The sequence below is a fragment of the Narcine bancroftii genome, chromosome 5 (genome assembly GCF_036971445.1).
Source record: "Narcine bancroftii isolate sNarBan1 chromosome 5, sNarBan1.hap1, whole genome shotgun sequence".
In the NCBI taxonomy this organism is placed as follows: domain Eukaryota; kingdom Metazoa; phylum Chordata; class Chondrichthyes; order Torpediniformes; family Narcinidae; genus Narcine; species Narcine bancroftii.
Window position 1 is genome coordinate 173,940,227 of NC_091473.1, and position 16,574 is coordinate 173,956,800.

The window sequence follows — 16,574 nt, forward strand, 5'->3', positions numbered from 1 at the left end:
ATGCTCACACTCATGGGCAATTGCACCAACTGCCCACTTTTTGAGCACATCTTTCTCGACCATCTGCCTGAGGACATCCGGCTGCTACTGGCCCAAGAGAGCTTTTCTGACCTGAGAAAGGTTGCTCAGAAGGCTCAAGAGCTATAACTCGAGCAATTCCCGGAGTGCTTAGCGGTCCAGCCGGTTGAGAGTCACGGTCATGACCACTCCAAGCCTTCTTCTAGCGCTGCGGTAGAACACCCGGTCCCTACAGGGGCCATAAAGAGCATAACCAGAGGCAAGGCATCTGCTCCAGGCCTCTGCTTCTACCACCAGTGCTGGGAAGCCAAGACTCGGAAGTGTTGTCAGCCCTGCTCGTTCAAGGGAAGCAAGTAGGCCGGCCACTGTTAATGGCTGCGGTGGCTGGCCAGGGACACAGCCTTCTCTACCTGCAGGACTCAGTTAGCGGCTGACGTTTCCTCATCGACACTGGGGCCCAGATCAGTGTCATTCCGGCCATGGCCATCGAGTCCAGGAACCAACCTTGAGATCCTCCCCTCCATGCGGCCAACACAACAGAGATCTGGACATATGGAGACAAGACCGTCCACTTCCAGATTGGCCGGCAAAAGTTCTTGTGGAGGTTCACCATCTCGTCCCTTCCGACTGCTATCCTGGGTGCCGACTTCCTCCTCACCCATGGGCTCCTGGTTGACATTTGGGGTAGGTGCCTGGTGGACGCCCATACCTTCCAGGCCATTCGCCTCAATGCAAGGACGAGTTCCAGCGTATCCTGGATGAGTTTCCGGCCCTCCTCAAGCCACAGTTCTTCACTGCATCACCACGCCATAGGGTGTTCCATCACATCCCCACCGGTCCACGCCAAGGCACGCCGGCTCCTGCCGGATAAGCTCCAGGTGGAGAAGGAAGAGTTTTTGCATCTGCTGAAGCTGGGGATCAATCGGCACTCTGACAGCCCTTGGGCCTCACTGCTCCACCTGGTCCCAAAAGCCTCCGGCGGCTGACGCCCCTGCGGAGACTACCGGCGGCTCAACGAGGTAACAGTTCCTGACCGTTACCTGATCCCTCACATCCAGAACTTTACGGCCAACCTGCATGGTGCAAGAGTATTCTCCAAGGTCAACCAGGTGCCCGGGTATCACCAAATCCCGGTGCACCCGAGGACATACCCAAGACAGCTATCATCACCCTCTTTGGTTTGTTCGAATTCCTTCACATGCTGTTCGGGCTCAAGAATGCCGCCCAGACCTTCCAGTGCCTTATGGACTCAGTGGGCAGGGTCTTGGATTTCGTCTTCATTTACTTGGATGACATCCTTGTTCCCAGCAGGGATCGGGCACAACACAAGGCCCACCTGCGCACCCTCTTCTCCCGGCTGGCTGACCGGCGTCACGATCAACCCAGCCAAGTGCCAGTTCAGGAAAGAGTCCATGCAGTTCCTGGGCCATACCATCATGGCCGAAGGAGCCTCGCCTGCCGCTACGAAGGTCACCGCAATCAAGGAGTTCCCACACCCAGACAACCTCTTGGGGCTGCAGGAGTTTGTAGGTATGGTCAACTTTTATAACCGTTTCATCCCAGGCACTGCGCGCATGATGCAACCACTCTTCGCCCTTATCACAGCCAAACACAAAACACTTGCCTGGACTCCAGAGACCTACAGGGCATTCGAGGCCACGAAGGATGTCCTCACAAAAGCTACCATGCTCGCCCACCCACACACCGACTGCAAATGGCGCTCTCCGTCGATGCCTCTCCCACAGCCGTCGGCGCTGTCTGGAGCAGCAAGTGAATGGACAGTGGAAGCCACTGCTGTTCTTCAGCCGGCTTCTTCGCCCACCAGAGCGCAAGTATAGCGCCTTTGACCGTGAGTTACTGGACATGTACCTGGCGGTGCGGCATTTCCGCTATTTCTTGGAGGGAAAGACTTTTACCATCTTTACCGACCACAAAACCCTCACTCAGGCGCTCGCCATGGCAAAGGATCCCTGGTCAGCCCACCAGCAGCGTCACCTCTCCTTCGTGTCGGAGTTTACCACCGACATTCAGCACAAGGTGGGGAAGGACAATGTGGTCGCCGATACACTCTCACGACCGGTCATCTGCACACTGACAACTGGCTTCGACTTCGACCAGCTCATCTGCGACCAGAAGTCCGGCGAGGAGACATGAGCCTTCAAGACTGCCATCACGGGGTTGCGGTTCCGAGACCTTCCGACTCCAAGCGGCAGAAGCACCGTCCTGTGTGATGTCTCCATGGGCACCCCGCGACCAGTGGTTCCCCAGCAGTGGCGCAGGCAAGTCTTCCACCATATCCATGACCTTTTGCACCCTTCCATTAGCTCCACAGTCCGTATGGTGGCAGAGCGTTTCGTCTGTCATGGGCTGCAGAAGCAGATCGCAGGCTGGACCAGAACCTGCACCCATTGCAAGCTTTCTAAGGAGCACAGGCAGACCAGGGCTCCCATGCAGGAGTTCAGCACATCTGGGAACGGTTCAGCCACATTCACGTGGACTTCTTCGGGCCCTTACCCGTTTCCAGGGGTAACTGTTACTTTTTCACGGTGGTGGACCGCACCACTCATTGGCCCGAGGCGATCCCGATGCCAGACGCCTCCACAGACTCCTGCTCCCGAGCGCTGTTCCATGGTTGGATTGCCTGATTCGGCATCCCAAATCACCTCACCAGCGATCGGGGCGCCCAGTTCACCTCTGCGTTCTGGGCACAGCTCAACAACAGGCTGGGGATCGAGCTACACTGCACCACAACCTATCACCCGCAGGCTAATGGGCTGGTCGAGCGACTGCACCGCCACCTTAAGTCGGCACTTATGGCCTACCTCACCGATCCCGACTGGATGGACAAACTGCCTTGGGTTCTCCTGGGCATCCGCTAAACGCCCAAAGAAGTTCATCAGCCAAGCTGGTCTATGGCGCACCGCTAGCACTACCCGGTGAGTTCGTCAACCCCCAGCGGTCACCGCATGAACTACTCCCCCACCTACGGGCCCAGATGGGCTCTTTCGCACCCCCACCGCCACCCAGGCATGGCACACGGGCCTCTTACGTCCCCAGCAAGCTGCACTCCACAGAGTACGTTTTTATTCAGCGAGGCCCGTCCACGGCACCTCTGCAGAGGCCTTATGAAGAGCCGTACAAAGTCGTCCAGCATTCAGGGTCCACATTCACACTGGATATCGGCAGTAGGAGGGAACTGTTTACAGTGGACAGGCTGAAGCCACCACACCTTGACCCCATCGAACCAATAGTTGTGGCCCAGCCCAAGAAGCGAGGCCGTTCGACTTAAAAGGAGAACAGCGCCGGTTCTGGGGGATGTCTGTGTGGCGGCACGCTGTTAGGCAGGCGAACCGGCCCCGCTTGTAACGCACGTGGCTGGGCAGCCGGCCAAAATGGCGCCTTCAGGGTTTCCCCTTCGACCTTGGCACCGGGCTCAGAAGCCCGCACTTAGGGACCCACGTGACGCCCTGATGACGTCAGCGCCCCCAGCACGGTACTCAGCCAGGTCCGGGCTGCGAGTATAAGGCCAGCCAGGCAGCCTGCAATAAATCAGTTCTGCTCAACCCATCTGGTTGTGTGTTATTTCAGTTAGCAATGTAGCTGCCGCTACAGAGCATTCTATTTCTCCCACTGATGCTGCTTTACTCACCAAGTTCTTCCAGCAGATTGTTTTTTTGCTGCAGATTCCCCCTGCTCTTTTGTTCCGACGTCTGCTGACATTTTCCCATACCTTGATGAAGGGCTCGATCCTGAAAGTCGGTTACGTTGGTTACATAAAAACCTTTGGACCTGCTGAGTTCTCCAGCTTTGTGTTTTTACTTTTATACCTGCAGTCTCTCATGTGTCTCTAGTTTATAGTTTATCAGTTTGGTATCTGTTTTATACGTATGAGTTTTATTCTCTTCAATGCTTGTGGTCAAATCGAGTCATGATGAATATTTTTCAGCCTATCCCATTTTGGCCTTTTCATCAATTTCTTCTAAAGAGATTTAAAGTTCAAGGTTCAAATTTATTGTTAAAGTACATACAGTACATGTCATCGCATACAACCCTGAGATTCTTTTTTCCTGCGGGCCAGACAGAATTTCTACTTATTGGTAACTGTAAACTGTACTCAGTAAAAAAATGTTATACAAATGAGAGAAATGTAATCAAAGAAATAAATGTAAACAAACTGCGGAAATAGAGAAATAAATAAATATTCAACTAAAAATTAAGCCAAGTAGTAGTCCTTAAATGAGTCTGTTGTTTAGGCGTTTATTGGTGGAGGGGAAGCAGCTGTTCCTGAACCTGTTGGTGCGAGTCTTGTGGCACCTCGACCTCTTCCCTGATGGCAGCAGCAAGAACACCGCACGTGCTCTGGGTGGTGTGATTGCTGCTGCTCTCCAACGACAGCATTCCATGTAGATGTTCTCAATGATGGGGACAGATTTGCCTGTGATGTCCTGGGCTGGATCTGCTCCCTTTTCTTAGGGCTTTCCGCTCAGAGGTTGGTGTCCCATACCAGGCCATGATGCACACTTCACACCTGTAGAAATTTACCAAGGTTTCCTGTGACATACTGAACCTCCGCAAAGTCGAGGAGCTAAAGTGCTTTCTTCACGATGACTGGTATGTTGGGTCCAGGAAAAGTCCTCTGAGATGGTGATACTCAAGAATTTAAATAATTTGTAATATTGCATTTTGCAATATTGTGATTTAATTTGTAATGATGTTTTCAGAGTCTTGACAGTTTTATTTTACTTTAAAAGGTTTCTCACCAATGTCTCCTGACTAACCTTCTTATGCTATGTATCCCTTCCCATTATATGGAACAACCTATGGCTCTATTGTTGTTCATTTCAAATGTTCCTTTCATTAATACTGACATTTTTTTTAAATCTCTGTGACTGTAGAATTCAGATGGCACTCCTTACAGTACTCATCCATCTCAATATTGTGTAAACAACCCTTCTGTGGTTTATTTCTGTAATTATTGACTTCCTTTGGGAAGTATTCTGGTTTCCTATGTTTGTTAGGCCTTGTTTGCAGGAGCTATGTGCCAATACTTGCACTAATTAATGTAGTTTACTGCTCTAACCACTCTTCACCAGAGTAGCACCCTTGGCAATGATAGCAGCAATTTTATTGTGGCTGTTTAACAAACAACCTGTAGTTACATCACCTGGACGCTTGGAACTTCCATTTCCTAGTATTATATGTTTACACTAAATGCTCCACTGACAAAAATTCCTTTCCAGTTTTAGAGGCAATTTTCATCCATGTATTTGTCCTCTAAACTCTTTCATATTTTAGATCTTCCATTATCAGTAACTTCAAATTAGCTATATTTTTCAATGACTCCAACACAACAAAGCTGTCATTCTGTGCACAATCCAAAATACATACATTTAGGTATTTCTGCAATTCTTCGTATTTCCAGTATTCATAATATATCTTCACCTGTTTCAATACTGATTCCATTTCTCCTCCTCCTGAACCAACTTTTTCTTTACTTGCTCCATGCCTCTTTTACCTTACACGATCATCCCTTTTGCCATTTAATTTCTCACAACCTTTATCCCATTACTGATCTTGCTGTCTGTCTCTTCCTTCCCTTCTTAGTGTTAAAATAGTTCAGCTTTAACTTTCCCGATTCTGATGAAAAATCATCAATCTGAAATCTTGTTTCTTGCTTGCTCCCCAGTTGCTGCTGGATCTGAGTGTTTGTTTTAGACATACAGGCCCCTTCGCCCCATGATCCAATTACACCTAACTAACCTACAACCCCAGTACGTTTTGAAGGGCGGGAGGAAACTGGAGCGCCCGGAAGAAGCCCACACAGACATGGAGAGAACTCCTTACAGACAATGCTGGATTCAAACCCAAGTCACTGGCGCTGTGATAACATTGCGATTACCGCCATGCTAACTGTGCCGCCCTATGGTTACTACTGGATCTGAGTGCTTTTATCTTGAAAGAAATGTAGACTTAATCCGTATAACTCTACAAAATTCTCTTTAAACATGTATGGATTTGTTCAATTAAACTGTTCATTTAGCAACTGAATAATTGTAAAGAAATATTTTAATATTGAATTGTAAACTAAGGATTTAAACTGTTATGAACTTTTCAAAATTGTTAAGTAAAGCACAAATTTATATGCTAACCTGGTAACTAAGTTATTAAGTTTTTGACTTTTTCAGGTTGAGATGCTTGAGCGTAAATATGGAGGACGTTTCATAACCAGACATGCGGCTCGAACCATTCAGACAGCATTCCGACAATATCAAATGAACAAAAACTTTGAAAGACTACGAAGTTCTATGTCTGAGAATCGCATGTCCAGGCGTATTGTTCTGTCCAATATGAGAATGCAGTTTTCCTTTGATGGACCTGAGAAAGTCCACAGCTCATTTTTTGAGGGTAAACAAATGTCCATGAACGATGGTGCAGGAAAATCAGGAACTACTGTTCAGTCAGATGGCGGAGATCTCGGAGATTCAACAGTGATCAAATCTCCGGCTACAAGTAATGATTTTGCTGATGCAATAACTGAGCTTGAGGATGCTTTCTCCAGGCAAGTAAAATCGCTTGCAGAATCAATTGATGATGCGCTTAACTGTCGCACCTTGCACACTGACGACGGGCACTCCATTGACCAGGCCAAGCATTATAAAGCAAACATGCAAAAAGAGGAAGATAATGTATCTTCTGCTAAATCTGCACATGATGCTGAGCGCAGAAAATTGGAAGAAATGTCTGCTTCCTACAGTGATGTCACCCTGTATATTGATGAGGAAGAGCTTTCTCCTCCACTTCCTGTATCATTGCAATCCCTAGAAAGGCCACCTGGCACAGAATCCGATTTACGGCTTCGTTCAGTGAATTCTGCCCAGGAATACTGGTCCATGACCCACAGGGATGACAAACTGGACACTGATACAAGCTGCAGGAGCACTCCTTCTTTGGAGTGTCAGGAGTCAAGGCTTCGGGTTGATCATCTCCCATTATTAACCATTGAGCCCCCTAGTGATAGCTCAGTAGATTTAAGTGACCGTTCAGAAAGAGGCTCACTAAAGAGACAAAATGCATATGAGCAAAATCCCAATAGCCAACGTGGAAGTCCGAAACACATATCACACTCCGTTCCCACAAGAGTGCTCCATCGCGATGAAGAACTTGCTCGCCATCGGCCACGGCACATTGACAGTCATCTTGCTATCAATGGATCAGCAAATCGGCAAAGCAAATCGGAGTCTGATTTTTCCGATGGGGATAATGATAGTATCAACAGCACTTCGAATTCCAATGATACAATAAACTGCAGCTCAGAATCTTCATCAAGAGATAGTTTACGGGAACAAACTTTGAGCAAACAAACGTATCACAAGGAAACTCGAAACAGCTGGGATTCCCCTGCATTTAGCAATGATATCATAAGGAAGCGTCACTACCGTATTGGTCTAAACCTCTTCAACAAGTATGTAGCTTTTACTATTCTTTCTGTGTCGAGTTTGGTTCAGATTCTGATGCTGATCTGTGGACTTGGTTCGACTGATTTCTAAGGAGCTTTCATCCTTGCCTATACATAAAAAGTAAAAATTGTGTTTTTTAAAATTTAATTGAAAAGCAGGTAATGTTTAATGGAGGGTTAGCGGTGTGAGGTAGGGAAAAATTAGATTGTTGTGAAATAGGGTTACATACAAAGGCCAGGACAGCATCAAGATTGAAGGAGCTGTAATTATGCTGTAATGTTCCATGTTCCAAATAGCAAATGCCACTCCATCCTTTAAAAAGACAGGAAAATAAAGGCTGGTTAGCCTGACTTCAGTGATTGGTAAGGTTTTAGAGTCCATGATGAAAGATGAGGTTTTGAGGGATGATAAAATGGTACAAAATCGGCTTGGTTTCCTTTAGTGGACATCCTGCTTCGCAAATCTGTTGGAATTGTTTGAGGAAGTAACAAGCGGGACAGACAAAGGGGTCCATGCATGTTGTCCAGTTAGTTTTTCAGAAGACTTCTCATCAGGTGCTGCACTTGAGGCTGTTCAAAAGATGTAGCCTATAGTGCTACAGTAAATATTCTCACAGGGATAGAATATTAGCTGACTGGCAGAAGACAGAGTGGAAATAAAGGGAGGTGTTTCTGGTAGACTGCCAGTGGCTGGTGTTGCACTGGATGACATAATTGATGGCTTTGTGGCCAAGTTTGCAGGTAACACAAAGATAGGTAGAGGGGCAGGAAATTTTGAGAAAGCAAGGCGTCTGCAGAAAGATTGGGACGGGTTGGGAGAATGGACAAAGACGTAGCAGGTAGAAATCGGATGGAAGTGAAAGGTTTGTGCACTTCAGTCGGAAGAATTTTTAAAATGGGGTTAGATTCAGAAAACAGTGACTGGGAGTCCCAAAAGGTTAATATCCTGGCTTATCCTTTCCTTTCTGATCAATGCAATGAGACATGCAAAGAATCCTGGTGAAGTTCTTTACAAAGCTTCCTTTAATAAAATGTATTTATTAGAGTGGGTTTTTAGAAAACAAGTAAATATTGCAGCATTCAGTTATCTTCTTCATTATAAGTTTCAATGATGACTCTATTCTTTTGTCATGGGCATGCAAATGATGTGCAACTAAGTCAAGTTTATTATCATCTGATTGCACAGTACAACCCGACAAAGCAGCGTTCTCTGTCCGGTCCTTGGTGCAAAACAGCAGAGGTACAAAACCAGACATAACACACATGCAGACAAACATTACATATGCAGTATTCAAATATACAAGTAAATAAATAAACCTTGTTTCTGAAATATGAGGGTCTCGGTTGGTCAGTGTGAGCAGCTCGTTTGGTCGTTCAGCATTCTCAGCGCCCATGGGTAGAAGCTGTTCCTCAGCCTGGTGATGCTGGCTCTGATCACCCTGGATCTCATTCCTGATGAAGGCAGTTCAGAGAAGCTGTGTGCGGGGTGAAAGTGGGCTCCAATGACGTTGCGCACCCTGTTCGGTCAACGATTCCGGTTGATCACGTTGATGGTGGATGGGGGGGGAGGGGAGGGACTCCAGTGATCCTCTCTGCCACTCATCATCCTTTGGATTGACCTCCAATCCATTCGACTGCAGCAACCATACCACACTGTGATGCAGTTGGCAAGGACGCTCTCAATGGAGCTCCTGCAGAAGGTTGACATAATGGAGGCCAGAAGCCTTGCCCACCTATCCTTCTCAGGAAGTGCAGAAGCTGTTGAGCCTTCCTGACAAGTGAAGAGATGTTGTGTGTCCACAATATGTCACTAATTAAATGAACCCCAAGGAACTTGGTGCTCTCTACTCTCCCCACGACAGAGTTGTTGATGTGTAGTGGAAGGTGGTCATTTCGGGTCCTCCTGAAGTCCATGATCATCAAGATTCAATTTCCATATTTGAGTGAATTAAATGATGTCAGTTGAAGGGGGAGCTGTGAACAGAACCGTGCATAGTATAAAAGAGGAAAATTACTGATTCTTCCAGTTTGAGTTCATCATTAAAAGGACACTTGTAGAAAGAATAAATCACACAAGACCAGGATTGAGTTTGGTCCTGGTGTTAGCATTGTGTCAATTACTTTAATATACCACTAAATCTTGCTTGTTGCATTCCTTTGCTTCTGAGGCATCAGATTGAGTTGGATGTTGCATTGACAAAAACAGTGGAACTACTGGCTCCACTGTGATAATGTATTATGTCAGTCAGCGACTTCCTAAGTAAGTACATTCACAGTTCACCACCGAAGCTGCAGTGCAAGCTACTTTGTTCTTTTGCGAGCTGTATTATAATAATCCTTCAATCATAAATAATGCATTGAAATTCATGTTATGTTAAATTAATTACCAAAGAAATGTGCCAAAGTTGATTGGGCTGTTACAATCTAGTGTGGTGAAGATATAACTCATGATAATTGATAAATACTGCAAATAACCCCAATGGCACTTGCAATTTTATTTTCAAAGTGTTGAGTCTTATTGCTTCTATATTTAATTAATGCAAGTGATTAAATTTAAAAAAAAATCTCTTGATTTCTTTTCATATTTCTTTTATTCTTAATGTTGCTTTCCACACATCAATTAATAATTTAGACTTGGTACTTTAGATCCTGCATTGCTCATTTAGGAATCTCATCATTCCCAATCCCTCCCCTCTCTTTCTTTGAGGTTTAGACTAGCAGGGGAGTAGCCATGTCATATACCCTAGACCGGCGGAGCGGTCCTCTTCCAGAGGGCCATCTTCTGTGACCGAGCGATGAACTTCGGAAGGGATGCACATGGAGTTGTCAGGGAAGGGTGACACCTGCCTAGCCAGCCAGGTCAGCCGAATCATCCCTAGCGATCAATAGGGTGACAGATGTTGCAGTCAGATCTCCCTCACACCCCTTCCTCTCTCTTTCTTTCCACAAGAACCATTAAACCTGGGCTACGGTCTCTGTCACAGAATTTTAACAACCAACCATCAATCAAGCTTTTCAATTAGCTACCTACAATTTGTTTTTCAAATTCGTTCATGAATGTGATCATCACAGACTGAGTTAGTATTAACACTTGGCCTTAATTACCCTTAAGAATGCTGAAGCATGCCACATTGTAGAGAAGGTACTCCCACACTAATTTTAGAGAGGAGTTTTCAAGATTTTAACCCAATGTTGGTGAGTGTCTGTATAAGACATATGCAATGGAATAAAGTCGTACCTTCAAGTCAGTTAAGGTGTGACACCCAGCTTCTTCTTGCCTCGCCAAGCCACGTTATCAGAGAACATGATACAATTAAATCAAAATGTGGATCATGGAGGATTTGGTTATGGTAATTCCATTAATTGTCATGAGGAAGTAATTAGACTATCTTCTTTTGGAAATTTGAAAAGTATATGACTGCATTTTTTCATTAATGGTTGTGCCCTTTGGATTAACAATATATCTGTGATATTATGAAACACATTAAATCTATTCTTACATGGGAAATCAGCTGTTGCATTACAAGCTGAATTTCCCATAGGTTATTTGCTGCCTCAGTGAATCTGAATGAAAGAAGTTGATGTCTTTCCTGAGGCATTCTCATTTTTCTCCCACATACACAACATAATTGATGCCCAGACTTTATCCAAAGGTAAAGTCAATGATATAGTCTGCTGGTAAACTAGAAATATATAATCGCTTTGCAAATCATTTATTTTTTTATCTCTGGATGCTTCAGCACACAGTATATCTTCCCATCTGTAACTCAGCTTGTCACTATTTTTCTCATAGGAAACCTGAGAAAGGTATACAGTACCTGATTGAGCGTGGATTTGTTCCTGATACCCCTGTCGGTGTTGCACACTTCCTTCTGCAGAGAAAAGGCCTCAGCAGGCAGATGATTGGCGAGTTTTTGGGCAATCGTCAGAAACAATTCAACCGAGATGTACTTGAGTAAGTAAAATGCATAAAGAACTGAGAGCATTCTCCAACTTAAAAATAGCTGACTTCACAGATTGGGTTGTAATCTGGAGGACTTAGAAAATTTTGTTTGGCATTTGGTGACAATTACCTGGGAAAGTTCCTTTGTTCCATGGAACAGTTTTATAAAATCTGTTATTGGCTTAAAGCAGCCATGTTGACCTATCACAACCAGAACACAATACAGCAAGTAATAGTTTTTCCCTCAGTACTAGAATAAAGTATGATTTTTTTTTTGAGAGTGCAGTGTCTGACCATCTTGAGCCAGTTCACAAGTTCACGGAGCCATTAGGCCCATCAAGTCTGTTCCGTGACTCTACACTAAGCTGAACTATGCTCACACCAAGTTCCAATTTCCAGCCTTTTCCCCATATCCCTTGATACCCTTACTAATGAGGTACTAATCCATTTCCTGTTTAAATAACAAGTTCAAACCTTCCAATGGCAGGATTATAAAAATGTTCTTGTGCAGACAGTCCCATCAATTTGAAAAAGAAAAGTGGAGGCCATGTCCAAATTGAAATGATGTCCAATTTGGTAGGAATTTGAAGCTGATCATATCACCCTTGCCCATCCAAATGATGGGTATCCTAAGTTTTGGAAGTACTACCTCGGAAGCCTGGACAGCTTGCTTTATCATTTGGCTATGGGTAGTACGCTCACAAACTACAGTACAAACATGGTGGAAGGAGTAATTGCATAAGCCACAGGTTGGTGGGTGGCTGTTGATAATTGCGTTGCATTTAGGTCTATTGCAAAGGAAAGAATTGCTCATAATCAGATGCAGCCATTAATTATAGTCTATCAGATAATGGGTGCAATGGATTGAGGGAGAACAAACCATTCATACTGCAGGTAAGATCATTGAATTGAGGATGGTGGCCTGAGGAACTCGTACAATTATGTTCGAGGCTGAGAAAATTGATTTCAAAAAGTGAAAACGTCATCCTTCATGTGATTATGACTATAGCAAGTTGTGAGATAGCTCCTTTCTTCCCATTGACGAGTGTTAATCTGGTGAATTCTTTGTTGCCCTTTACCCTGGAATTATCCCAAATATTTTTTTCCAAATCGATACCAAAGTCAGTATTTGAATGATGTTTGCAGAATTCATTTGATCAATTCAAGTGCTACTTGAAAAACGCAATTGACATTTCAGTCCATCATTTTGCTAATAATTAAGAGTGGAGAGAGTGCAGAGAAGGTTTACCAGAATGTTACCTAGGTTTAAGCATCTAGAGTATAGGGAGAGATTGGACAGATTAGGTCTTTATTCTTTGGAGCGTAGAAGGTTGAGAGAGGATTTGATAGAAGTATTTAAGATTATGAAAGGGATAGACAGAGTGGATGTGGATAGACTATTTCCGTTAAGAGGAGGAAAGATTAAAACAAGAGGACATGAGTTAAGAATTAAGGGGCAGAGGTTTAGAGGTAACATGAGGGGGAACTTCTTTACTCAGAGAGTGGTAGCCGTGTGGAATGAGCTTCCGGGAGAAATAGTGGCGGCAGAGTCAATTGTATTATTTAAGAAAAGGTTGGACAGGTATATGGATGAGAAGAAGATGGAGGGTTATGGTCATTGTGCAGGGAGGTGGGACTAGAGAGGGGTGTTTGGTTCGGTGCAGACTAGAAGGGCCTAATGGCCTGTTTCCATGCTGTAATTGTTATGTTATGTTATGTTAACTGGCTGATGAGGCTCCCAATGACAAGGTTAGATTTTTGAAGTGACATGGCAGAGTCTGAAATTTGAGTGCAGTCCTGATCGTTTTTTTTTAATACTTTTTGGCAAGTCTTTGTACAAAACAAACCTAAAATGCATACTTTGCTGTTTTGCATTGTCTTTTTTATTTAAATGCACTGGTGAATCTGTTGTTGAGAATTATATGTTTGAAATATTAACCTGAACATTAAACCTGAGATGCCCTCTCCTCAACCCCTGATAGATTCTGTCCTCTTCAAATGTCATGCAATTGTTATTTTTGAAATAAATATTAATTCATCAGAATTGACAGGTGTTTGCTTTGTCCCAATTAAGCATAATCTGAAAATGTGAGAAATGTGCACCAGTTGTATACCCGATGCTCTCAGTCTGAACTCGAATTTAGTCCTTCAAATTTACCTTGCTGCTACTTTATCCAATTCAGTGAAATAGCAGATGCTGCAAAAGGGATTTAAGATCATACGAGATTACATCAGACTGACAATGTGAGATTTTACTCATTTGCCAACTGGAATCTTCCTCCTTGTTCATTTCATATCTATTTTGACCCAATGTCCAAAACAATTTCTGGACTTCTTCATTCAGATTTTCAGATTTCAGATTTATTGTCAAAGTACATACATGACATCACATCCAAACCTGAGATTCTTTTCCCCTGGGTGAGGCAGAATGACCACTTATTGGTAGTGCAAAAAGAAGTACATAGTGTATACATGTAAACAAATAAAGAACAGTAAACAGCTAACCGAGAGAATAAAAACAATCAATAAAATCACAAGTAAGAACCCTTAAATGAGTCCCTGATTGAGTTTGCTGTTGAGGAGTCTGTGGTGGAGGGGTAGTAGCTGTTCCTGAACCTGGTGATGCGAGTCTTGTGGGGCTTAAACCTCTTCCCTGATGGCAGCAGCGAGAACAGAGCGTGGTGTGGATCTTTGATGATGGCTGCTGCTCTCCAACTGCAGTGTTCCCTGGAGATATTCTCGATAGTGGGACGGTTTTGCCTGTGATGTCCTGGGCTGTGCCCACTACCTTTTGGAGGGCTTTACACTCAGGGATATTGGTGTCCCAGACTAGACCATGATGCAGCCGATCAGCACACTTTCCACCACACATCTGTAAAAATGTGCAAGGGTTTCTGGTGTCATACCAAACCTCTACAAGCTCCTGAGGAAATAGAGGCACTGACCTGCTTTCTTCATGATGCCATTAGTGTGTTGGGTCCAGGAAAGATCCTCTGAGATAGTGACTCCCATGAACTTAAATTTGCTGACCCTCTCCGTCTCTGATACCCCATTGAAAACTGGATTGTATACCTCTGGCTCTCCCTTCCTGAAGTCAACAATCAACTCCCTAGTTTTGGTTACATTGAGTGCAAGGTTGTTGTGATTACACCATTCAGCCAAGTTTTACATTCCTCCTCTGTGCTGACTCATCACCTTTCTTTATACCACCCACTACCATGGTATCGTTGGCAAATTTGTAGATGATGTTATTGTTGTACTGAGACACACAGTCATAGGTGTAAAGTGAGTAGAGCAGAGGCCTAAGAACACCGCCCTGTGGTGCTCCAGTACTGAGGGAGATTGTGGTGGAGATGTTCTTACCAATCCTCACTAATTGTGGTCTGAAGTTGAGGTAATCCATTATGCAATTACACAGAGGGTTGTTGAGTCCCAGGTCTTGGAATTTGCTGATCAATTTTGAGTGGATGATGATGTTAAATGCCAAACTGTAGTCGATAAGGAGCATCCTGATGAATGTATCTATACTGTCTATGTGTTCCAGAACTTTGTGTAGAGCCAGTGAGATGATATCCGCTGTAGACCTATTGCTATGATAGAGAAACTGGAACGTATCCAGGTCACCACTTCAGACTGTCACATTATCAGTGTATATATTCTTTCTACTCTATACATCAGGGGTAGCCAAACTTGCTTAATGTAAGAACCATATACGATAAACTTCAGATGTTTGAAAAATATTACACATATTTTTACTCTTGCAGTTGCATTTTGTCACAAAAATATATATACATATAAGAAATAAATGTACATAATAATATTTATTCATGTATATAGAATCCTGACCAATGATTGTGAATCTCCACCTTGGCTGTGAGTCATTGAAGATCCGGTTGATATGTCGTCAAGGCTGTACAAATTAGCTCTGTTAGTTGTTGATTTGTAAGGATTGCACGATGCTTCAACTTCACAAATTTTATTATAGGGTACAGTGTGAGGGCAGCCAGGGTGTCAGGAGCTCCAGTACCCAGGTGACCAGGGCCTAGGCGAAACTCTATGGTCAGGGCGCCAGGAGCTCCTGAGGGCAGGCAGTCTGGATCACACTAACACTTGCTAATTTAACTGCCAGCAACACAGCTACACATGCCACAGTCATGTGAACACACCTACTAAAACTATCACGATTCCTGTCTCAGCATGTGGCACGCAAGCTGCGGTTTTGCCACTCCTGCTATACATGTACTTAAGTTTTTATCGATCCATAAAGTTGGAAAGATGTATTACTTATTTTAGCTAGATTTTCTGGCAAAACAATGTATGGAAATTTATCAATTACAGCAAATAATTTTTGAAACTTTTTCAAAAGTTCAAATGCACGTATAATTTTTTAAAGACCACTCCTCAGATAATGTTTACTTGCTTTCACTCTCCCTTTCTTTTCTCTGCTTGACTGTTTCAGTGTTCTCTGCTTAACAGTTGCAAAGTGAGAACAGATGTTTAGTCAAAGAGAGATGTTGGAAAAGGTGACCAGTTTTTCCACCTGTCCCTTTTGGGAAGAGATAGAAGGTTTTGATAAAATGGGAAATCAAAGGAAAAAGAATATTGTGTGGAAAAATCTCAGATGCTTCTGTCACCATTTAAATCAGTAAGCCTGAGTACTCCCACTGAATTGCTGAACAATTTTCTAAGTAATTTGTAATTTTATTCTAAATTATTTTATAATGTGAAATGTATAAGATCTTCATGCTTTAAAAAATTTTGCAAGAATATTTCTTAAAATGTCCCATGATGTGATTTTCATTTCAGCTGTGTTGTTGATGAGATGGACTTTTCAGGAATGGAGTTGGATGAAGCCCTCAGAAAGTTTCAGGCGCACATTCGGGTCCAAGGCGAAGCTCAAAAAGTAGAACGTCTTATCGAAGCATTCAGGTACGCAGTTCTCAAATGATGGGCGTCATTGCAGAGGCAGTCAACTCTAGTTCTGCACGACTCTTAAGGGTTAAATTGTTGTCATTTAACCAGGTATTTTTGAAATAATCAGCTATAGACATGAGGATTTAAAAAAATTATTTTTAAGAAGTTTGAAAAAAAAGTTATTTTACTCTGGTTGAACTGCTTAGTGATTTGTAAGATATTGCATCTTTTTAATGAAGGTTC

The 16,574-nt window shown here is 43.8% G+C and overlaps 1 protein-coding gene across 9 annotated transcripts in view; it reads left to right on the forward strand.

Annotated features, from left to right (window-relative positions):
- Positions 1-16,574, forward strand: part of iqsec1b (IQ motif and Sec7 domain ArfGEF 1b) — a 446,158-nt gene that overhangs the window by 381,338 nt on the left and 48,246 nt on the right. For all 9 annotated transcript variants that reach the window (XM_069939805.1, XM_069939812.1, XM_069939810.1 and 6 more), the window contains 3 exons: positions 6,204-7,480; positions 11,268-11,429; positions 16,224-16,346. In XM_069939805.1, coding sequence (XP_069795906.1) covers positions 6,204-7,480; positions 11,268-11,429; positions 16,224-16,346 — 1,562 coding nt within the window. The remainder of the gene's footprint in view (positions 1-6,203; positions 7,481-11,267; positions 11,430-16,223; positions 16,347-16,574) is intronic.